General features: G+C 42.1%; 2 protein-coding genes across 3 annotated transcripts in view; one reads left to right on the top strand and one right to left on the bottom strand.

Moving 5' to 3' along the window:
- Window positions 1–1,360, bottom strand: part of LOC115207557 (microphthalmia-associated transcription factor-like) — a 34,475-nt gene extending 33,115 nt beyond the window's left edge. The window contains exon 1 of the mRNA XM_029774740.1: window positions 1,340–1,360. Within this exon, the coding sequence (XP_029630600.1) occupies window positions 1,340–1,353 (14 nt within the window). The 5' untranslated portion in view covers window positions 1,354–1,360. The remainder of the gene's footprint in view (window positions 1–1,339) is intronic.
- The window catches only part of frmd4ba (FERM domain containing 4Ba), an 85,220-nt gene that overhangs the window by 8,149 nt on the left and 52,024 nt on the right, over window positions 1–25,047 (top strand). The window contains exon 1 of one of the 2 annotated variants that reach the window (XM_029774738.1): window positions 9,689–9,969. The exons of the other annotated variant lie outside the window; for it this stretch is intronic. The gene's annotated coding sequence lies outside the window, so the exon portion shown is untranslated. Of the gene's footprint in view, window positions 1–9,688; window positions 9,970–25,047 lie in introns of those variants that run through there. 2 annotated transcript variants of the gene reach the window in all.

A 25,047-nucleotide genomic window follows, 5' to 3' on the forward strand; every position in this document is an offset into this window, starting at 1 on the left:
TGTTCGTAAAAGTCTCAGCTTTCCATAGAGTAGTCTTTTTAGTGTCTAGCCCAAACCGTTTGGACTCTACATACGTTTTTTTTTTAATACTGACTTTCTGGATGTCTCCTGGTCTGACAAACCCTGTTGTAGCTCTGCCACCTTCCACCGCAGATGCGGGAGGCCGACATACTGTAGGCGAATGAGGTGGATTGAGATGCAGCCCATGCAAAAACCCAGAAGTCTTTTGAAACTGCTTAATAGTTTTTGTTGTTGTTGCTAAATTAGCAAGGCCACCATGTAGTATTAGCTTGTACCGATCGGTCGATTCATTTATAATTATAGAATAGGTTGTAATAGCAGTGTGCCCCATACATTAAATAATTAATTAGGCCAATTATAATTATTATGGATGCTAAGCTAATAAAAAGGTCTGGTGACAGAATGTTCCAGACCGCTGAGATCAATTAAGCACATCACAATGCAAGGATGTCTCAATATTTAATCTACTTCCTAATCTTAATACATTTCAATAGCACAACATGCTATTGAGACATTTGAAATGTATTGAGACACTGTGAAATGTATAGATATGCCACAATGCAGTTATTGTTCCATATATCACTAGAGTGGCTTTTGCCAATTCACTAACATACATTTTCTGGTCTGGTTAGCAGTTACAAAGTATCAAATTGCAGCCAGGGACAATCCCTCAAAAGGCTGGTTGAAGAGAACCAAATATGCTCGGGCAATTCAATAGAACAATATCATAGATTCACACCTGGAATATATATATCTTTTTTTAAAGAATCATAATATTGGTAAAAGCACGTAGCAAGAAGAATTTGGGAGCACATGCACCTAACTCACCAGGGATACCAATTCAGTATTCAAATATAAAAATGACCAAGTTGTTTCTTCCCATAAAATATCATAGAAAAACAAGCATGCATGACAACTAGGGGAGGACTGACCTCAATGTCCCATGCCGCTAGATAAAACACAATGTTTTCCAGCCATTTCCTCCATAGTAAACAATAGTAATCCAGAGTAAACAATTACCCTGTGTGCGCGTGGCTTGGACACAAATCATCAAGTGTTGCCAATTGGGTAGATATGGCAATGGTGAAAGGTTTCGCACCAAGCATGCATGCATCAATAAGTGGTTCCAACCAATAAAACTAGATAACCCCAGAAGTTATGTTGAATATAAACTGGAAGAAGTAAACTCTCAAAGCAATTACAAAGCAAGGTATAATATTATGTCAGATAGCCTAAATATTGTTAAGTATGAGCAGATTACACTCTGTAGATTAGGTATCATAATGTATTTCATGAAAGACAGTTGATCATATCCTACCTTTTTATTATCATGATTGGCAGTGGCTCTTTTGAGACTAACATCAATATGTATGTGGTTTAAAACCTAGAGTCCTTTTAAAGGAGAAGAGGATGGCAGTACTTCCGGTTATGACACAATAATGTCTCACTTTCAGATCCCCACTCTGCTTTCTGAAGTATCATTGAATGTCTAGAGGTAATAAGCCTTACACGCAATTAGCTGTGATACTTTCATTGATAATGTTGATTATTTACACTAAACATGATAAATAAATCCAGATACACTCCCTCCAACCATATTTGACGTTGGGAAAAATTTGGGTAACACTATATTTATTGCAATAACATATATGTCTGTAAAAAACATGTAAACGCAAACGGCCTGTGTCCTGTGACGCAAATGTGTTGACTTGCTTCTTTTGAAATATGACTGTTCACCATTCTGATCTAGTCAATGATCAGTTTGTCTCAGATACACACCACATGCACACAATAAAACACACAGCCGTACACAAAACACTCGTAAAGAAAATACATGTTGAGACACTAAACTCATAAAAATACATGATGTTTCTAAATAATTGCTGCAAAACAATCCTAAAGATATCTTTGGAAGACCTTGTGATTTTTACTAAAATATCTGAGTCTCCATCTCGAAGTACACATTTTCCAAGACACTTATTTCAATATATTTAGTACAGCCTGTGGTCACAGAATAACAGGAAGGATGGGCTGTGATTCAACTGTTTCCATGTAGTAACGGTATAAAAATAAAGTGTTCTCTGTTCCAGACCCTAGTAAAATGTTTCACCTTCCTATTATTGCATGAGTGGAAATCTCAGAGTCCTCTACTATAGTTCAATAATTTTGAGGTAAAAATGAATCACACCGGAGGAACCTGTTCACCAACTTATTATTATCAGTGCATTGCCCTCCATTTCATATTTCACATGCCATTTCACAATATCACAGATGACAACATGTTAACCTGCCAAATAAGTAAGCTAATGGCATGACGGGTCTTAACAGTTACGGAGAGGTACACAGAAGTGCTATTGTATGTATCCAAATGCAGTGGGTGAATACTGAATAGGTCCGAGCCTATATTGTATCTCTCTTTCAATAACATTTGTTTCAAGGATATTATTCTAAAGGAAATCCCAGCAAAATAAGGTAATCATTAGCAGTTAAATAAAGTAAGGAGTGAAAGGTAATGACATAACACAAGCCAAACCAAGGTTGTTGCGCAACACATACACAAGATGCTTCATAAGTAACATCAGTCTTCGCATTGGCATTTCGACTTGGTTCATAACAAATGCACAGTATCTCTGAAGGAAGTAACTAATTAGATGTAATTTTAGCGTACTAGAATATCTGTCCACTACTTTATGAGGCATGAAAATCCATGTCTGATTTCACATGTGGAAAATCACATGATTTCAGATGCAACATCATATGTGAAATCATGTGAAAACGTGTTTTTGGAACACTTCACATGTGGTCACGTGTTTTCACATGTATAGTTTCATATTATCACATGTTGCTTTACATGTTGTCACATGTTATCAAATTAACGCCAGGCAAGATCACGTGATTACATGAAAATGTGTTTTTGGAACACTTTCGTAATGGGAGTTAAAGCACCATCTTGTGTTCACTTCACAAGCATACAGATGATATACTGTAATACATCTACTTTAATGTATAAAATGCTGTTGATATTACCGAAACCCAGGAGAGTATCAGATAGTATACTGGTTCAGTACAATTTACCTTAGAGGGGAATATGACTGAGTAGAAATTATAATCAACCAAATTGAATCCATACAAAATCATCAAAGCATTCTGTGCTGTATACAGTACATCTACAGAACATCTCACTCACATTTCTGCATTCATGTAACCAAATTGCATAGCCTTATATAGCAAACATGTACATTTTGAAAGTAGTTACATGACTGATCTCATTGAACATTTTCAGTTGACTGCCTCAGGTGAATATACAGACACTTCCCGTTCAGTGAATCCATGTCACATGTTTGTACAGCTCACAGACATGTTATCTTAATCCCTTGGGGCAAATTCCTGCTCTCTCAATCTGCATCTTCCCTATAAGGGACCACACCTTCATACACCACCCAGACAGGGAGGCCTGTCAGAGCAAGCTTGACAACACAAAGCATTATGTATTAGTATCACTGTGGGATCAGTTGAATAACGATTACAATAAGGTGCCAGATGGGACAACCCATTCACAACAGGGATAACTGTCTCTGCAAAAAGGATGTCTGCTCTGATAAAAAGGTGATTCTATGCCAGGATAGTCTGAAAATATTTGTGCATGTCAAACATCCTTCCTCCCAGAACAATCTGAGATACCACATGACAATACCAGTCTTTTCACACCTGTTGCCATGTGAGATTTGGTTATGGGTGCCAATTTTACTTTCTGCACACTTCTGGTCAATCTTAAGACAAAGGTACAAACCTGATAAGCACACGACGGCCATATTCATTATTTTATCATGATCAAGATTCATGTATATTAATAAGGTTTCAGCAATTCTGCTGGCCAGAATTCTACACTTGCTACACTTCAGTGATGTACATTTACCACAGAGAAGGGAGAGGGAGAAAGAAATGTGAAACATGCTCAGCTCCAGTGCTTGAAGCATTGAATTGGATGAACACTGGAGAGCAGTGTTCAGACAAGGTCTTCATTCCAGGGGTAATGCTGTTCAGTAACTGAGTCACATGTTGTCTCCACATTGGTGCTACCTACAGTCCAAACAGAGAATGGCCCATAATGTACATGTTACACCCACTGGGCAAAAACTGGTTGAATCAACTTTGTTTCCTCGTCATTTCAACACAAAAATCTGATGACATTGAGTGAACATGGAAAACTCATAGTTTTTTTCCCCCAACTCAACCAAATGTGAGACGTGAACTGACGTCTGTGCCCACCGGGACATAACAGACTTACTCTGATGATCCATCATAATTCTAGCTAATTAGACATATTTATATATTTGAAAACATCAACAAACCATGTGCACTTTAATGAGCCTATCTGTCAGACTTACTGCACTACACTGTGTTGACAAGTTTAGCTTAATCTGCACTGAAAACCCAGAGTGGGAAATATGCATACTGGGAAACATATCTGGTTTACTTTAGTCTTAAGCCTAGGTGTCCCCAAATTCAATGGGTTATTGGGTTATGATGTTGTATTTAAGTAGCATAGTATCTGCACAAGATGTTGCTCAAATGTCAGGAAAGTTGCTTGAAAGGTTTAGAAATAAAATCTCAAATGTCTGGTGAAACATTTTGGCTGAATGTGCAAATCTGTCTATCAGCAATCATAAATTAATCATCATCTTACCCATCCAGCTCCAAGGCAGGCAGTAGGTTGTAAACATCTGGACTGACTTGCTTTTCAAGGGCTTGCTTTTCAACTCGTTAAACGTTTTGGATTCGTCCTGAAAATCTTCGTCGACCACAATATCTGGAACAATTCCTGAGTCTGTCGGCATTCTTTCCCCGTGAAACTTTCGCACGTATCGACAATGGCTAAAATACAAATAGCCTAAACAAATTTGATAAACCGTCATTTGAAAACGTTATTTTCCGCTGTCATGTCCTCTGAACACTCTAGATGGCGCCAAATAAAATAAACAACTGATTGTTTTCTGTGACGTTCCTCAGTGGTGATGATTTGGCTTATACAGAGAAAACAAAAGCCAGCTAAAATAATGCAATTTATATATGTTACAAACTAAAGATATTCTACAATATTGTTATTTTTAATACCTAGAATACTCTACCAAAATGTTTCTGGCATAAATTAAGATAAGTGAAGCCATTAAGTCCACTAGATGGTAGTGTAAATCAAGAGGAAGTCCAGTATTATTCACTCAAGTCTGTTATCGCTGTACAAATATTGAACAAACTGATGTCATCAAAACCAGGATAAAAAACCTAGCTTGAAAATATTATAAAAAATATATTAATGTTTTAGAATAGTCGTTAATGTTAAAATTGTATTTGAAAGTGTTTTCTAAAGTAAGAATGTTTGCACCTTTTTCAAATGAACACAAAAACGAACTCTTCTTATATCACATTGTCTGGCCTAAAATATATATTTTTTCTAATATTGCATTTTGTTACACTTTCGTTAAGATAAACATTATGAAATATATGCAGGTAAATGAACAGTGCTGTTATTTTTGTATTTCATTTTTATTGAACCTTTATTTAACTAGGCAAGTCAGTTAATTAAGAATACATTTTACAATGATAGCATACTAATATGCTAATATGGTTTTAGCTAAGAAAATGTGGAACAAGAGTTACAGAGAGACACACGGGAGAAAAACTGGAAATTCACAAACAAAAATCCCTCAAGCTTCCTCCACACTATCCCCCAGTCACATAACACCTCATCTTTAAATGAGGGATGGGGGATAGGGGATGGGCGAACAAAGCTGAAGGAGAGACTAATGGTGGATTATTTCCCTGTGACCTGGAAAATACTAAAATTGTCCTTTCATTCCAAAGAAATGAACAAGCAGAATGAGGGCTGGTGGCTGTATTAATACAGTACCATTATACAGTCGACCTGTTTCGGCTGCTCTGCTGTATGAGATGGGATGTCTATAGCCCATATAGACACTAGCCCATATGGTTACACACCCGCAATTCTTCTTGTGTCCTTTGTTTTATATTAAGGATGTAAACAAGTTAAAAACACAGAAAACAATATGATTTACAATGTTAATGAGAGGTGATGTCTAAGCATCAACTATCATATTACCAGTTAACCAAGGTCAAGTCTAATGGTAGTGGCTGTCAGAGTTAATCTGGCCTGAGGCCTGTAATAGGAGACAGATACTTGGAGATGCATGGTGATGGGATGCACACTGACACACTGACAATGGCCCTACCAAGGAGATTGGCATAGTGTGTGAATCAGCTCCGGGTCTCTCCTGCCCCCATCATGTCCCGGGAGGTTATCCCTCCTCTCCATGTTAACATCTGCTCCACGAGGGTCACTGATGGAACATAATCCTCTCTATTTAATATTCATGGTGTTAATCTCCCCTAAAACAATGATCCCTCCACTTTAGCGGTTGATATCTCTGCTTGTTATTTTGAATAACTATGAAAATATGACTTACTGTACAAGTTATTCATCAATATTCAGTTTTCTATTAAACATTATTCATACAATTATTCTCAAAATCAGTCATTTGTTGTTTTTTTCATCTCAAGGGACCTGTACATTTTTAGCTTATAAATAAATAATTGTATGGTGAGGCTTTTGGTTGTTCATACCTGCACAAATAGGTCTTATTCTTATTTATGTACAAAATTAATTTAATAGAGGTTTTACTCTGTAGCCAATACCGTCTTTCTCATCAATGACCAGACTGATTTTCTTTTTCTTTTGGAAAACTGGCTCCATCCTTATAAAAAGAAAATTAGTGTGCAATCTATATTTATTTTTTAGTGTATCATGAATAGGACAGATATAGGAAGTGTCAAAGTGACAAGGCCTTCTGTGGTAATCGCCATGGGACCTGAGGCCAGGATGAGATTTGGGGGTAGAGATGCTTAGTGCACACATGGCACTGGGTTAAGCCTAATCACTCGCAAGCAGAAATCCCCCAAAATGGGGGATGGGGGTGAGGCAGTCCCCTGGGTGACTAATTTAGGCTTTGAACTAAACATTTTGTCTCCGTACACACCAGTAGGTTGCCTAGACACAAATGATAATCTTTTGTTTTAAATGGGTATGCAAGGGTGAGATTGAGAACAGGGCACCACCCACCTTTAGTTTGTCTGTTAACGCTTTGACCTGGTTGAGCTACCTTACAGTAAACCTAGTCATTTTTTCAATTCCTCCCATTTCCTAGTCCTGCAGTTTCTGGGGATTTCAGAGTTTTTCCATTGTTCAGTTTCCAGTGACTCCACAATGATCTGGCACTCCCTTCCTTTCCCGTACAACTTGTTCCACAATTCTGTCAGTTGAAAGATATGCATTTTGCACATTCACATAAATTCTACTGACCAAGTACTACTCAATCATTTTCTATTTTTAGTAATGGGCCTGTTCATCATTTTAACAATGTTATAATTTTCATGATAACTCTAACAGCTTCCTTTTTTGACCTATAGATTAATCATCATAAAAATTGAACTTTCTGCAGACTTAGTCTAAAAAACGTATTACCCCATTGGTTAGACTATCACTGTGCTCAAGAGAGAACAGCAGCATCCACAGAGCCAGCCATGTTTGAAATCAGAGGTCTGGACAGGACTGAGAGTTGTTATTATATTTCCCTGAAAGCAAAATACACATTTCTGTGATCAATGTAATTGAATGAAGTGCACCTGCAAATATATTGGCATATAAATGTTAGTGTTGGATAGGTTTTGTCCTTCACAAGAAAATACACATTCAGCTCTTTAGCATCAATACCTTGAGAGGTTGGATCCCCAATGTTGTTTTCATCAAGTGGGCTTGCTATTTCTCCGACAACTGAAGGATGAATGCAATGTTTGTTCCAATGTTAACTAATTTGAATGTCCAGCATAAATACATTTTACAGTTCAGAAAATATTTAAACCCCTCTAGCTATCCTACATCCAATTAAAACATTATTCTAACTTGAAATGAATAATGTGGTAATTGAGCAAGTTGAGTACGACTAAACTACTTGGAGGGGGGCTCCCGAGTGACGTAGTGGTCTAAGGCACTTTGTCTCAGTTCTAGAGGCATCACTATAGACCCTGGTTCAATTCCAGGCTGTATCACAACCGGCTGTGTTTGGGAGTCCCATAGGGCAGCGTACAATTGGCCCAATGTCGTCCAGGTTAGGGTTTGGCTGGGGTAGGCTGTCGTCGTTTATAAGAATTTGTTCTTAACTGACATGCCTAGTTAAATAGTTAGATAGATAGTTAAATAGTTTCAACTGTTCTGCCTGCGGCTACGGAACCCTGACCTGTTCACCGGACGTGCTTGTTGCACCCTCGACAACTACTATGATTATTATTATTTGACCATGCTGGTCATTTATGAACATTTTAACAACTTGACCATGTTCTGTTATAATATCCACCCGGCACAGCCAGAAGAGGACTGGCCACCCCTCATAGCCTGGTTCCTCTCTAGGTTTCTTCCTAGGTTTTTGGCCTTTCTAGGGAGTTTTTCCTAGGGAGTTTTTCCTAGCCACCGTGCTTCTTTCACATGCTTTGCTTGCTGTTTGGGGTTTTAGGCTGGGTTTCTGTACAGCATTTTGAGATTTCAGCTGATATACGAAGGGCTATATAAATAAATTTGATTTGATTTTTTGATTTGATTTGAAATAAAGGTTAAATAAATACAATAAAAAAATATAAAACTTTTGTAAACGATTATGGTCAAAACATTAATACAACAGTAGCTAGGATGTGCAGAAGTCTGTCCATAATAAAGCGCTGCTCTTCGTTCTTAACAGCACTATCAAAAAGGCAGGTCCTACAGGCCCTAGCTTTGTCACACCTGGACTACTGTTCAGCCATGTGCCACAAAGAGGGACAGGAACATTGCAATTGGCTCAGAACAGGGCAGCATGGCTGGCCCTTAGATTTACACAGAGAGCTAACATTAATCTCTCCTGGCTCAAACCGGAGGAGAGATTGACTTCATCACTACTTCTATTTGTGAAAGGTCTTGACATGTTGAATGCACGAGCTGTCTGTTTGAACTACTGGCACATAGCTCGGACACCCAAGAATACCCCACAAGACATGCCACCAGAGGTCTCTTCACAGTCCCCAGAACAGACTATGGGAGGCGCACAGTACTACATAGAACCATGACTACATGGAACTCTATTCCACATCAAGTAACTCATGCAAGCAGTACAATTAGATGTAAAAAAATATATAAAAAATACACCTTATGGAACAGCGGGGACAGTGAAGCAACACAAACATAGGCACAGACAGACACATGCATACAAACCCACAATAACATACTCACTATGCACAAGTAGACATGAATTTTGTGTTGTAGATAGGTGGTAGTAGAGTAGTGGCATGAGGGTACACACTTAATATGTTGTGAAATCTGTTGTAAATGTATTGTAATGTTTAATTTTTTTTTTATAACTGCCTTAATTTTGCTGGATCATAGGAAGAGTAGCTGCTGCCAATAATAAATATAAAACACAAATTTAGAGCTACGTTTGCAGAGCAGAGACTGACAGAGCTTTGTTTATATGGACTATAGTTCAGCAGGTCCCGCATCGCTTGTTCGTGGACCGTGCATTTGGTCAGGTCATGCCAGCACTGGCACAGAATAAATAGTGGGAAATTCGTCTTCTCTGAATTGGCTGAAGGAGACAGGGGAGGAGGCAGAGAGAGTGAATGGATGGGACTGTGGACGATAAGGATATGCGGACCTAGTAGACAGCTTCGCTTTCTGGACCCAATGGATCACTAGCGAAAGAGCAGCGGTTAATTTTACGTTCGTTATTCGTTTTTGTGGGCTACAGCCGGAGAGAACGCCGGTGGAATAATTTGTTTTTATCGCTGCCGGTAAAAAAACCTGTTCATACAAAAAGTTCAATTCGACCATAACAGCGACAATAAAAAAAGGTAAGGAACTATCCAGTTTCTTTTCAAACGAATCAAACATGCTTTTGATGGTAACTGAAGCAATGTTTATCAAAAGCCATACTGATTGGGCTGGCAACCATCTGTAATTGTGCCATGCCCATTTTATATGATGTATGGTATAAGTTATATTTTCATCTTCATTGTAGGCTACACTATTTTTTTCTTCAACAATAAGTAAACCTATGTAAAACAAGCTCGTAATTGTTCTGTTCACTCTGTTCTCTTCCTTTATCTTGTTGCATTGTGCTTACTTGGCACATGTTATACACTTAAAACTATTTTAAACACTCTAGTAGCCAACAGCATGAATATGCCTACCTATTGTACCTAGACACTTTATACAGTAATAAGTATTCCCCTAGTTTATAGGTTGTATTTAGTTTATGCCATTTCATCATTGGAAGTAATGTTAATTTATTAGTTTATCTCAAGAAAGAGATAAGATCACCCAACAATATGAGAAAAAGAAGATAAGAATGCAATTCTTTTCATCACCTTCATTTACTTACTCCCACAGCTGCTATGAGGTGATGACCGACTGAGGTATCACACCAAAACATGTGTACGCTTGTTTTCTAATAGACATGCTGCTGTTAACATGCACGCAGGGTGTTGATTATGTCAATACCATGTCCAGAGGGACAATAAAGACATAACAGACAACATACATTCACACACACAATCACACACACACACACGCACGCACGCACGCACACACACACACACACACAGGCTGAGACACAAACAAACAGGTTTTAAAGTCACAGACTCACAACTTCTGCCTGAGTTTCCTGTTTCCTGGGAAAGACAAACAATGGGAGAAAGAATGTGATATCCTGTATGGGGTTTGTGTCACTCTGGACTCAAGTACCAAAATAGGCCCATAAGAGGAATTAGACTGTAGACTTGTAGGCTACAGATAGGCTACTCAAACCATTAATTTATAGGACAGAAGCTACAGATAGGCTACTCAAAGCATTAACTTTATAGGACAGAAAAGCCACAACTAACTGTAAACAAGATGGATAGGTAGCCTACAAAGTTTGATTAATAGACCTCAGTTTACCTCAGCAGCTCAGTTCACTCAGTTCACTCAGGTAGTTTAAATAGCTGTACATGCTGAGGACAGGCAGTGCTAATGTGCCTGTCCTGTCCCTGTCACTATACTGCATGGGTCTGGTTAGTAAAGGGGACAATATTAAATTAGAGGCTCATAAAAGAAGTGTCACACACAGATACACACAGACACACATGCACGCGCACACACACGTACACACACACTACATTAGAGTACAAAAGCAGGACAGCATTTTGTTTACTTCAGTCTGGGATGTTCAGTTGGTTTTAATGGGGTCAGTGCTTCCAATTCAATAAAGCTATTAACTGTCACCTAAGATTCCATTGCTGGTGCTCCAACCTGGTCTCAGAGCATTTTGTATTATTCTGTACTTAAAATCTAAAATACTTCCTTTCTTATTTGATCTTACATTTCGTATGTTGTGTATTAATTTGTGGCTGTCCATCGCCCAATTCGTATTATATGTTACACATTTGCAAAACGTACCATATGTTATGTATTTGCACAATGTACTATATGTTACGAATTTGCAAAACTTATGATATTTTACAAATTATAGCTAGGTGGCTAACGTTAGCTAGGCTAGGGGTTAGAGTTAGGGGTTAGGATTAAGGTTAAGTTTAGGAGTTAGGTTAAAGGGTTAAAGTTAGGGTTAGGGGAAGGGTTAGCTAACATGCTAAGTAGTTTGAAAGTAGCTCAAAAGTAGTAAGTAGTTGAAAAGTTGCTAATTAGCTAAAATTGTCAGTGATGAGATTTGAATTCGCAAACCTTTGGGTTGATAGAAATTTGCGTTATACACCCACATATCCACCCCGACCAACCACCTACTTTAGTTTTTGCTTTAAGTAACCATCTGTCTTATGTAACCATACCAAACATAACATATCATACTAGTGGTTAGAGCGTTGGGCCAGTAACCGAAAGCTTGCTGGATCGAATCCCCGAGCTGACAAGGTAAAAATCTGTCATCTGCCCCGAGCAAGGCAGTTAACCCACTGTTCCCCAGGCGCCGAAGACGTGGATGTCGATTAAGGCAGCCCCTGCACCTCTCTGATTCAGAAGGGTTGGGTTAAATGCGGAAGACACATTTCAGTTGAATGCATTCAGTTGTACAACTGACAAGGTATCCCCCTTTCCCTAATTTGAGTGTCCCGATATGTTACGTCTAGTCTATGAGACCAGGCTGGGTGCTCAGCCAGCACAGATAAGAGTTATTTGCTAATCAGAATACATTAATTCACGGAGCCATTCATACAAACTAGCCTTTCAGAGAGTAAACAGTAGAAACAGAGGGACCTTTTCTGTCTAGACGTAACTTAGCCTACAAAGGCAACACATGCAGAAACCTGGGTCTGAGAATAGTGTTATTATAATTTCCCACCTTTAGACCCAGCCTTTCTTTTGTCTTGAGACTTGGTTATGAGCATTTTCTGTTTTTCACACACATATCATTTGAACGTTTTTCATGCACATAGAGCAGGAGGATTGGTAGTTATTAGATTCTGTGGTCATGCAGGTGTCATCTGACAGAGTGAGCAGGTCCTGTTGAACAGGTTTTCCACCCAGGTCATTCCTCTAGTCTACAGGATATACTCTAAACCCCTTACTGCGTACAGATTTCCACAAAAAGACAAAATACGAAAGAAAAGGAATAATGAAATAAATTGATGGCATCTCTCTCTTCGCAAAATTCTGTACTTTCGTAGAGTTTGAAATAGTTTGTTTGTACTTCAGCATGCTTACTTTTATGAATAGGCCTAATAGTGTGGCTACTCAACTTGATTATGGTGGGTTCTAATGTAAGTTTATGCCCCAAAGCAGTGCTGATCAATTCCACGGTGACAAAGTAATGCTGAGACTCCGATTTGTCACATTAAAATGCATGCCAAACAAAAACCAATGATTGCAGTTAAACAAACCATGCAACTCTATGCACAAGGATGCCTTTTAACAATTTCCACACGGTACTCTACCCTGAACCTTAGTCACTGTTGCCCTATGTACAGTACATAGTCATTGAACACTGGCCACTTTAATCATGTTTACATACTGTTTTACCCACTTCATATGTAAAGTGTCTTCAGAAAGTACTCATACCTCTTGAATTATTCCACATTTTGTTGAATTCAAAATGGAATTCAAAATGGAATTCAAAATGGATTAAATAAAAACATTATCACCCATCTACACACAATACTCCCTAATGACAAAGTAAAAATAGTTTTTCGAAATTCTTGCAGATTTATTGAAAATGAAATACATAAATATCTAATTTACATACGTATTCACACCCCTGTGTCAATACTTTGTAGAAGCACCTTTGGCAGTGATTACAGCTGTGAGTGTTTCTGGGTAAGTCTATAAGAGCAAATGTTGCACCTGGATTGTGCAACATTTGCCCATTATTCTTTTCAAAATTCTTCAACCTCTGTCAAATTGATTGTTGTTCATTGCTAGACAACAATTTTCAGGTCGTGCCATAGATTTTCAAGTTGATTTAAGTCAAAACTGTAACACTCAGGAATGTTCACTGTCTTCTTGGTAAGCAGTGTAGATTTGTGCTTGTGTTTTAGGTTTTTGTCCTGTTGAAAGGTGATTCCATCTCCCAGTGTCTGTTGGAAAACAGACTGAACCAGGTTTTCCTCTAGGATTTTGCTTGTACTTGGCTACATTCTATTTATTTTTTATCGTGAAAAATACCCCAGTCCTTAAAGATTACAAGCATACCCATAACATTCTTGAACATATGGTGAGTGGTACTCAGTAATGTGTTGTATTGGATTTGCCCCAAACGTAACACTTTGTATTCAGGACAAAAAGTTAATTGTTTTGCCAAATGTTTTGCTGTGTTACTTGTATTATTTGCCTTGTTGCAAACAAGATGCATGTTTTGTAATATTTGTATTCTGGACAGGTTTCCTTCTTTTCACTCTGGCAATTAGGTTAGTATTGTGGAGTAACTACAATGTTGTTGATTCATCCCCAGTTTTCTCCTGTCACAGCCATTGAACTCTGTAACTGTTTTAAAGTCACCATTGGGCTCATGGTGAAATCCCTGAGTGGTTTCCTTCTTCTCCAACAACTGAGTTAGGAAGGACGCCTGTATCTTTGTTGTGATTGGATGTTGTATCAATACACCCAAAGTGTAATTAATGACTTCACCATGCTTAAAGGGATATTCAATGTCTGACTTTTTCTAGCAGTAGGTGCCCTTCTTGGCAAGGCATACTAAAACCTCCCAGATATGCATCTGTTGGTCACAGATACCTTAAAATAAAAGCTATGGATGTGGATCAGAAAACCAGTCAGTATCTGGTGTGACCACCACTTACCTCATGCAGTGCGACATATCTCATTCACATAGAGTTGATCAGGCTGTTGATTGTGGCCTGTGGAATGTTGTCACACTCCTTTTGGTAGGAACTGGAACACTTTGTCGTACACGCCGATCCAGAGCATCCCAAACATGCTCAATGGGTTTCATGTCTGGTGTGTATGCAGGTGTCAGGCGGTGGGTGTAGCTGGTGCATGAAGTCAGGCGCAGGAGAGCAGAGATGAGTGAACAACGCAACGGGTTAAAAACATGGCCCACCTTGCCTGACGAGGATTCAGTCCCCTCGCTGCCCGGATGTACTCCAGGTTGCAGGGGTCAGTCCAGATGAGAAAAGGGTGTTTAGCCCCCTCAAGCCAATGTCTCCACGCCTTCAAGGCTTTCACCACAGCCAACAACTCCCGGTCCCCCACATCATAGTTCTGCTGCGCAGGGCTGAGTTTCTTCGACAGCACTTTGAGATATCAGCTGATGTAAGAAGGGCTATATAAATACATTTGATTTGATTTGAAGAAAGCACAGGGGCGGAGCTTCGGTGGCGTGCCCGGGCGCTGAGAGAGCACGGCTCCTATCCCAGCCTCGGACGCGTCCAACTCCACTATGAACGCCAAAGAAGGATCCGGATGGGCCAGCAAGGGAGCCGAGGTAAACAGAGCCATTAGGTGACCAAAAGTCCTGTCCGCCTCAGCCGACCACTGCAAACATACAGGACCCCCCTTCAGCAGTGAGGTAATGGGAGCCGCCACCTGGCCAAAACCCTGGATAAACCTCCGGTAGTAATTGGCAAACCCTAAAAACCGCTGCACCTCCTTTTCCGTGGTGGGAGTCGGCCAATTACGCACGGCTGAAATGCGGTCACTCTCCATCTCCACCCCTGAGGTGGAAATGCAGTACCCTAGGAAGGAGACGGCCTGGACGTACAGGTCATGCTCCAACAATCGTCCTAGCACCCTGCGCACCAGGGACACATGCTCGGCGCATGTAGCAGAGTATATCAGAATGTCATCAATATACACCACTACACCCTGCCCGTGCAGGTCCCTGAAAATCTAGTCTACAAAGGCTTGGAAAACTGATGGAGCATTCATCAACCCGTACAGCATGACTAGGTACTCATAATGCCCTGAGGTGGTACTGAACGACGTCTTCCACTCGTCTCCCTCCCGGATACGCACCAGGTTGTACGCGTTCCTGAGATCTAGTTTCGTGAAAAACCGGGCCCCGTGCTTTGACTCAATCGCTGTTGCGATGAGAGGTAGCGGGTAACTGTACCTCACCGTGATTTGATTTAGGCCTCGATAGTCAATACACGGGCGCAGACCTCCCTCCTTCTTCTTCACAAAAAAGAAACTCGAGGAGACGGGTGAAGTGGAAGACCGAAGGTACCCCTGACGGAGGGATTCGGAGACATATGTCTCCATAGCCGCCATCTCCGCTTGTGACAGGGGATACACGTGACTCCTGGGAAGTGCGGCGTCTACCAGAAGATTTATCGCACAATCCCCCGTCGATGGGGTGGTAATTGAGTCGCCTTCTTCTTACAGAAGGCGACAGCCAAATCGGAATATTCAGGGGGAATGCGCACGGTGGAGAACTGGTCTGGACTTTCCACCGTAGTAGCACCAACGGAAACCCCTAAACACCTCCCCGAGCACTCTCGTGACCACCCCGTGAGAGCCCTCTGTTGCCACGAAACAGTGGGATCATGACAGACTAACCAGGGTAGGCCTAGCACCACGGGAAACGCAGGAGAATCAATAAGGAAGAGACTGTTTCTCTCCTTATGATCCTCCTGCGTCACCATGCCCAGGGGCACGGTGACCTCCCTAATCAACCCGGACCCTAATGGTCGACTGTCTAGGGCGTGAACTGGGAAGGGCATATCCACTGGAACAATGGGGATCCGTAATCTATGGGCAAATGATCTGTCAATGAAATTCCCAGCTGCGTCTGAATCGACGAGCGCATTATGCTGCGAATGCGGGGAAAACTCAGGAAAAGTAAAGTTCAAAAACATGTGGGCAACAGAGAGCTCTGGGTGAGCATGGTGCCGGCTCACCTGGGGTGACACGAGAGTGCCCTGCCTTCTGCCTCGACTCCCAGAGGAACCTCCCCATCACCGAACCTCCCCATCACCATCATGAAACGGAACCTCCTCCGGTCTCCCTAAGCGCAGCACCTCCCAGCTCCATCGGCGTCGGAGCGGTGGTGCTGGGGGATGGAACCGACAGACCCCGATCTGGATATCCGCGGGTAGCTAGCAGGTTATCCAACCGAATGGACAGGTCCACCAGCTGATCGAAGTGAGGGTGGTGTCCCTGCAGGCCAACTCCCGACGGGCGTTCTCGCGCAAACTGCAATGATTGTGGTCGATCAGGGCCCTGTTGTTCCATCCCACACCAGCGGCCAGGGTCCGGAAGTCCAGAGCAAACTCCTGGGCACTCCTCGTCCCCTGCCTCAGATGTACGAGACGTTCACGGCAGGTGAAATCTTTGAAGTGGTCCAGCGCCGCATCTGCTTCTCCCCACACGGCGTTGGCCCACTCCAGGGCTCTCCCTGAGAGGCATGAGACGAGGGCGGACACCCTCTCTTGGTCCGAAGGCGCCGGGTGAATGGGTGCTAGGTAGAGCTCTAGTTGTAATAGGACACCCTGACATTGTGCAACCATCCCATCATACTCCCTAGGGAGGGCCAGACGAATCCCACTGGGACCGGGTGAAAGAGGGGCGAGTAGTGGAGACCTTGGTTGCACTGGCGGAGGCGCTGGAGGACCTCCCTTTCTCTCTCAGCGATCCATAGTCTGTAGAACGCGATCCATGGTGGCGCCGAGATGATGGAGCATCGCTGCTTGCTCCTGGACGTGCTCCTGGACCCCAATAACAGGGGTACCTGCTCCTGCTGACTCCATGACGACTGGTGTGTGATTCTGTCAGGCGGTGGGTGTAGCTGGTGCATGAAGTCAGGCGCAGGAGAGCAGAGATGCGTGAACAACGCACTTTACTTGAGAAGACAGCACAAAGTAACAATACTAATGTGCGAACAATAACGGTTGCCACAAAACACGGGAAAAAAACACCCGGAAACGTACCGACCTTTACAATAAATAATCACACTCAAAGACATGGGGGAAACAGAGGGTTAAATACATGACCAGTAATTGGGAAATGAAAACCAGGTGTGTGGGAAACAAAGACAAAACCAATGGAAAATGAAAAGTGGATCGGTGATGGCTAGAAGACCAGCGACGTCGACCGCCGAGCGCCGCCCGAACAAGGAGAGGAACCGACTTCGGCGGAAGTCGTGACAGCAGGTCATGGAAGATCTGGGACATTTTCAGATTCCAGGAATTCTGTACAGATCCTTGCAACATGGGGCCATGCATTATCATGCTGAAACATGAGGTGATGGCGGTGGATGAATAGCACGACAATGGGCCTTAGGATTTTGTCACGGTATCTCTGTGCATTCAAATTGCCATTGATAAAATTCAATTGTGTTCGTTTTCCATAGTTTACGACTGCCGATGCCATAACCCCACCACCACCATGGGGCACTCTGTTCACAATGTTGACATCAGCAAATTGCTTGCCCACATTAAGCCATACACATTGTCTGCCATCTGCCTGGTACAGATGAAACCGGGATTCATCTGTGAAGAGTATACTTCTCGAGCATGCCACTGGCCATTGAAGGTGAGCATTTGTCTAATGAAGTTGTTTATGACGCCGAACTGCAGGTCAAGACCCTGATGAGGACAACGAGCACTCAGATGAGCTTCCCTGAGATGGTTTGTGACAGCAGAAATTCTTTGGTTGTGAAAATCTCCAGTTTCATCAGCTGTCCGGGTGGCTGGTCTCAGACGATCCCGCAGGTGAAGAAAACGGATGTGGAGGTCTTGGGCTAACATGGTTACACATAGTCTGCGGTTGTGAGGCCAGTTGGACGTACTGTCAAATTCTCTAAAATGACATTGGAGGCGGCTTATGGTAGAGACATGAACATTAAATTCTCTGGAAATAGCTCATGTTGACATTCCTGCATTCAGCATGCCAATTGCACGCTCCCTCAAAACTTGAGACATCTGTAGCATTATGTTGTGTGATAAAACTGCACATTTTAGATTGGCCTTTTATTGTCCCCAGCACAAGGTGCACCTGTGTAATGATCATGCTGTTTAATCAGCTTCTTGATATGCCATAATGATGGATTATCTTGGCAAAGGAGAAATGCTCACTAACAGTGAAACAATTGAGGGAAATAAGCTTTTTCTGCGTATGGAACATTTCTGGGAGCTTTTATTTCAGCTCATGAAACATGGCACCAACACTTTACATGTTACAGGGGGGTGCAGCTCAATATTAGGAAGATGTTCTCTATTTTTTATACACTCAGTGTGCATACAGTGGCAAGAAAAAGTATTTGAACCCTTTGGAATTACCTGGATTTCTGAATAAATTGGTCATCAAATTTGATCTGATCTTCATCTCAGTAACAACAATAGACAAACATAGTGTGCTTAAACTAATAACACACAAATTATAGTATTTTCCTTGTCTATATTGAATACATCATTTAAATATTCACAGTGTAGGTTGGAAAAAGTATGTGAACCCCTAGGCTAATGACTTCTCCAAACGCTAATTTGAGTCAGGAGTCAGCTAAGCAGGAGTCCAATCAATGAGACAAGATTGGAGATGTTGGTTAGAGCTGCCTTGCCCTATAAAAAACACAGTTTGCTATTCACAAGAAGCATTGCCTGATGTGAACCATGCCTCGAACAAAAGATATCTCAGAAGACCTAAGATGAATAAATATTGACTTGCAAAAAGCTGTAAAGGGTTACAAAAGTATCTCTAAAAGCCTTGATGTTTATCAGGCCATGGTAAGACAAATTGTCTATAAATGGTGAAAGTTCAGCACTGTTGCTACTCTCCCTAGGAGTGGCCGTCCTGCAAAGATGACTGCAAGAGTACAGCTCAGAATGCTCAATGAGGTTAAGAAGAATCCTAGTGTCAGCTAAAGACTTACAGAAATCATCTGGAACATGCTAACATCTCTGTTGACGAGTCTACGATACATAAAACACTAAACAAGAATGGTGTTCATTGGAGGACGCCACGGAAGAAGCCACTGCTGTCCAAAAAAAACATTGCTGCACGTCTGAAGTTTGCAAAAGTGCACCTGGATGTTCCACAGCGCTACTGGCAAAATATTCTGTGGACAGATGAAACTACAGTTGAGTTGTTTGGAACGAACAAACAACACTGTATGGAGAACAAAAGGTGCAGCACACCAACATCGAAACCTCATCCCAACTATAAAGTATGGTGGAGGGAGCATCATGGTTTGGGGCTGCTTTGCTGCCTCAGGGCCTGGACAGCTTGCTATCATCAGTGGAAAAATCAATTCCCAAGTTTATCAAGACATTTTGCAGGAGAATGTTAGGCTATCTGTCCGCCAATTGAAGCTCATCAGAAGTTTGGTGACGCAACAGGGCAACGACCCAAAACACAGAAGTAAATCAACAGAATGGCTTCAACAGAAGAAAATACGCCTTCTGGAGTGGCCCAGTCAGAGTCCAGACCTCAACCCGATTGAGATGCTGTGGCATGACCTCAATAGAGCAGTTCACACCAGACATCCCAAGAATATTGCTGAACTGAAACAGTTTTGTAAATTCCTCCTGACCATTGTGCAAATCTGATCCACAACTACAGAAAATGTTTGGTTGAGGTTATTGCTTCCAAAGGAGGGTCAACCAGTTATTAAATCCAAGGGTTCACATACTTTTTCCACCCTGCACTGTGAATGTTTACATGGTGTGTTCAATAAAGACATGAAAATGTATAATTGTTTATGTTATTAGTTTAAGCAGACTGTGTTTTTCTATTGTTGTGACCAAGATGCAGATCAGATCAAATTATATGACCAATCTATGCAGAAATCCAGGTATTTCCAAAGGGTTCGCATACTTTTTCTTGCCACTGTACAATGCAAACAGAAAAATCTCAAATGATTTGTGCATATTGCCCTCTGTACTCCCAGTCTCTCAGAGAAGGCAACTGTTGCGAACATGTCAAAGGCTTGTTGGCGGTTTACAAGCAGTCCGCAGGCAGAGCATCTCTGGACCTTTTCCTTGTTGGCGGTTTTCAAGCAGTCCCCAGGCAGAGCATCTCTGGACCTTTTCCTTGTTGGCGGTTTACAAGCAGTCCCCAGGCAGAGCATCTCTGGACCTTTTCCTTGTTGGCAGTTTACAAGCAGCCCCCAGGCAGAGCATCTCTGGACCTTTTCCTTGTTTTACGTCTGACATTTGTCCTTCCACAGGACATCCTGTGTAAAACAAATAGTCTGTAACTTATTTTCACTTACAAAACCATGGACACACTGAACTGTCCCGTTGTCCATTTAGGAACAGTCTTTTGAAATACATGAATAAACAGAATGTTTTTGTTTGATCTAGCAGACATTTAGGAATTAAATGTGTTTCTTTTTCCTGTTTGATTTTTTTTTGGTGTTATGGTTTTTGAGTGACTGTACTCATCCTCCTTCATTAGTGGAAGGTTTGAATACCTTGGCTTACTGACTGACGGTGACATACATTTCTTTCTCCTCTTTGACTACTCGTGTGTTTGGTGTTCAGTGCGATGCAGAGAGCAGAAAGCAATGGGATTAGGCTGGACACGGGCTCCTCAGCTGGCAGGGAATTCCTCTGGGAGGCAGGGCCCATATCATTTAGATTAGTGTGTCCAACCTTTGTCGGTTAATGTACCACCAACTGAATTCTGCTCTCCCCAGAATACCCCTGAAGTATGCCCTCATTTGCATTTTACCAGTAAGGTAAGTAGGTCTCATGAGTTTTCTTAAGTACCCCCTGTGGATAGGCCAAGTACCCCTGGTTGGGAACCACTGATTTAGATGAAAGAGACTGCTTGTTGTCCTAATACAATCTATTTAAGGAGGAGAGAGGATTTCCAGTTTGTTGACAAATTCCACCCAAAATTGCCAGAGCACATGCACCTCCTTATAAATAATTTAAAAGATGGACATACTGTAAGGATGGATTTATAGATTACCCATTTGTGTCAGTGGACATTGACAGAAGCACTCTACATTAAGTGCCCCTGTCTCATTGGAATAACGAGTAATGTCACAATTCCAAGCATCCATATTCCAAACACTCATTCTTTGGGCATGGGCCCCAATTATAAACAAAATGAAAACAAAAATGGCTTGCTTTGGATATATCTTTAATTGGTCTATTTATGGGAAACTCTGAGAATTATCAATGTAGCTAACGTTGTTGACAAAACCATTCTTTGTGTAAATTCTGGCCACTTTTCACCTCTCAGAGGATATTGTGTTGTATAGGAAGACTGTTTCTAGCAGATCTAAGATGGAGCCTGAGCAATAGAGCAACCTGTGTCCCAGTGGGCAATGGTTGTGCAGTGAGGAATGCCCTGAGGCTGTAGCTACTGTAGTTCCCTTAAGAGCCACACCACAGTGTAGAAAGCACATTACCGTCCTTTAGTTATTGTTGGTCTCTTCCTCTGCATTGCAGACCAGCACTCAATTCCTCTGAGGCTTAGAAAATGAGAATAACAACAAAGCAGACCCCATCTTTAGCTCTTGCTCTGTGTCCGGTCTGCTGGCTGTGGATGCTATCCTACTGCTTTGCCTGCAAGCTGTGGGAGCTGTCGATGATCCTTCCTGTAATTACCCTGTCTGTGTCTCTCTCCTCTTTATTACTATCCTACTCTCTTTCTCACTATATCTCTCCATCTTTCTCTCTCACAAACATACACTCACGCATGCACGGATGTACACACACACACACACACACACACACACACACACACACACACACACACACACACACACACAGTCACTTTACCCCTACCTACATGTACATGTATCTGTTATGATTAAACATTGTTTATTTACTCCTTGTCCTATTCTTTTTTTCTATATTTTTCTCTCTGCGTTGTTGGGAAGGGTCTGGAAGTATGCAATTCACTGTTTGTCTACACCTGTTGTTTACTAAGCATGTGACAAAAACTATTTGATTTGATTTGACACACATACACACACACCAGAGGAGCTGGAGTGCTCATTTAGGAGCTGTTTTTGAGGGCCTGAATGATAATGACCACTGAGAGGACTGTGCTGAATGGGGGGATGGTAATGGACGGATAGACCTGAGATGAGCAGCTATTATTCTCTCACTGAAGCAGCAATAGTGATGTGTATGTAGAGCATGGAAGCAGCCGTGTTCAGGCAGCAGACATATCCCACAGCCTTGAGACCAGAGTAATCAATACTGCTCAATGATTCAACCCCCAAGTGTGTGTTTCACAGAGCTACAGCTGGAGGGGATGGCTTGGTAAAGAGATGGTTAGCTCGCTAAAGAGCCCTCTGAACGTGTGATATATATATATATATATATATATATATATATATATATATATACACTGCTCCAAAAAATAAAGGGAACACTTAAACAACACAATGTAACTCCAAGTCAATCACACTTCTGTGAAATCAAACTGTCCACTTAGGAAGCAACACTGATTGACAATAAATTTCACATGCTTTTGTGCAAATGGAATAGACAACAGGTGGAAATTATAGGCAATTAGCAAGACACCCCCAATAAAGGAGTGGTTCTGCAGGTGGTGACAACAGACCACTTCTCAGTTCCTATGCTTCCTGGCTGATGTTTGCATCACTTTTAAATGCTGGTGGGGCTTTCACTCTAGTGGTAGCATGAGACGGAGTCTACAACCCACACAAGTGGCTCAGGTAGTGCAGCTCATCCAGGATGGCACATCAATGCGAGCTGTGGCAAGAAGGTCTGCTGTGTCTGTCAGCGTAGTGTCCAGAGCATGGAGGCGCTACCAGGAGACAGGCCAGTACATCAGGAGACGTGGAGGAGGCCGTAGGAGGGCAACAACCCAGCAGCATGACCGCTACATCTGCCTTTGTGCAAGGAGGAGCAGGAGAAGCACTGCCAGAGCCCTGCAAAATGACCTCCAGCAGGCCACAAATGTGCATGTGTCTGCTCAAACGGTCAGAAACAGACTCCATGAGGGTGGTATGAGGGCCGACATCCACAGGTGGTGGTTGTGCTTACAGCCCAACACCGTGCAGGACGTTTGGCATTTGCCAGAGAACACCAAGATTGGCAAATTCGCCACTGGCGCCCTGTGCTCTTCACAGATGAAAGCAGGTTCACACTGAGCACGTGACAGACGTGACAGAGTCTGGAGACGCCGTGGAGAACGTTCTGCTGCCTGCAACATCCTCCAGCATGACCGGTTTGGCGGTGGGTCAGTCATGGTGTGGGGTGGCATTTCTTTGGGGGGCCACACAGCCCTCCATGTGCTCGCCAGAGGTAGCCTGACTGCCATTAGGTACCGAGATGAGATCCTCAGACCCCAGGGCCAACCGCACCATATGCTGGTGCGGTTGGCCCTGGGTTCCTCCTAATGCAAGACAATGCTAGACCTCATGTGGCTGGAGTGTGTCAGCAGTTCCTGCAAGAGGAAGGCATTGATGCTATGGACTGGCCCGCCCGTTCCCCAGACCTGAATCCAATTGAGCACATCTGGGACATCATGTCTCGCTCCATCCACCAACGCCACGTTGCACCACAGGATGTCCAGGAGTTGGCGGATGCTTTAGTCCAGGTCTGGGAGGGGATCCCTCAGGAGACCATCCGCCACCTCATCAGGAGCATGCCCAGGCATTGTAGGGAGGTCATACAGGCACGTGGAGGCCACACACTACTGAGCCTCATTTTGACTTGTTTTAAGGACATTACATCAAAGTTGGATCAGCCTGTAGTGTGGTTTTCCACTTTAATTTGGAGTGTGACTCCAAATCCAGACCTCCATGGGTTGATAAATTGGATTTCCATTGATTATTTTTGTGTGATTTTGTTGTCAGCACATTCAACTATGTAAAGAAAAAAGTATTTAATAAGATTATTTCATTCATTCAGATCTAGGATGTGTTGTTTAAGTGTTCCCTTTATTTTTTTGAGCAGTATATATATATATATATATATATATATATATATATATATTTATAACCTTGTTTTTTTTAGCCCTGAATGTTGATTGGCTGACAGCCGTGGTATATCAGGCTGTATACCACAGGTATGAGAAAACATTGGGTAACCATTACTTTGGGTAACCAGTTTATAATAGCAATAAGGCACCTCGGGGGTTTGTTATATATCGGCAATATACCATAGCTAAGGGCTGTGTCCAGGCACTCCGCGTTGCGTCGTGCGAAGAACAATCCTTAGCCGTGGCATAATGGCCATGTACAGTACCACACCTCCCCAGGCCTTATTGCTTGAATATATATATTAGTTTTCTCCTCAATAGCTTGTCTAAAGCCTAAAGTGTATTCTTTATTCTTATTTTCTATATTCTGTGTTTGCTCATATTGGCACTGTTCATTAGGGTGTAGGCCATATGTTGTGGATTTAGAAGTCATTTCAGTGCTGTCTGGCAGATCGAAGACAATGTGTCATCCATGAGTGGATGAGCCCTGCATCATTAATGTTGTGTTATATGAGCCCTCCTCCCTTCCTCATTAGAGGCCACCTGTCCTGTTCCCCTCCACACAGCAAGCCACTGAG

The sequence above is a fragment of the Salmo trutta genome, chromosome 14 (genome assembly GCF_901001165.1).
Source record: "Salmo trutta chromosome 14, fSalTru1.1, whole genome shotgun sequence".
Taxonomy (NCBI): Eukaryota; Metazoa; Chordata; class Actinopteri; order Salmoniformes; family Salmonidae; genus Salmo; species Salmo trutta.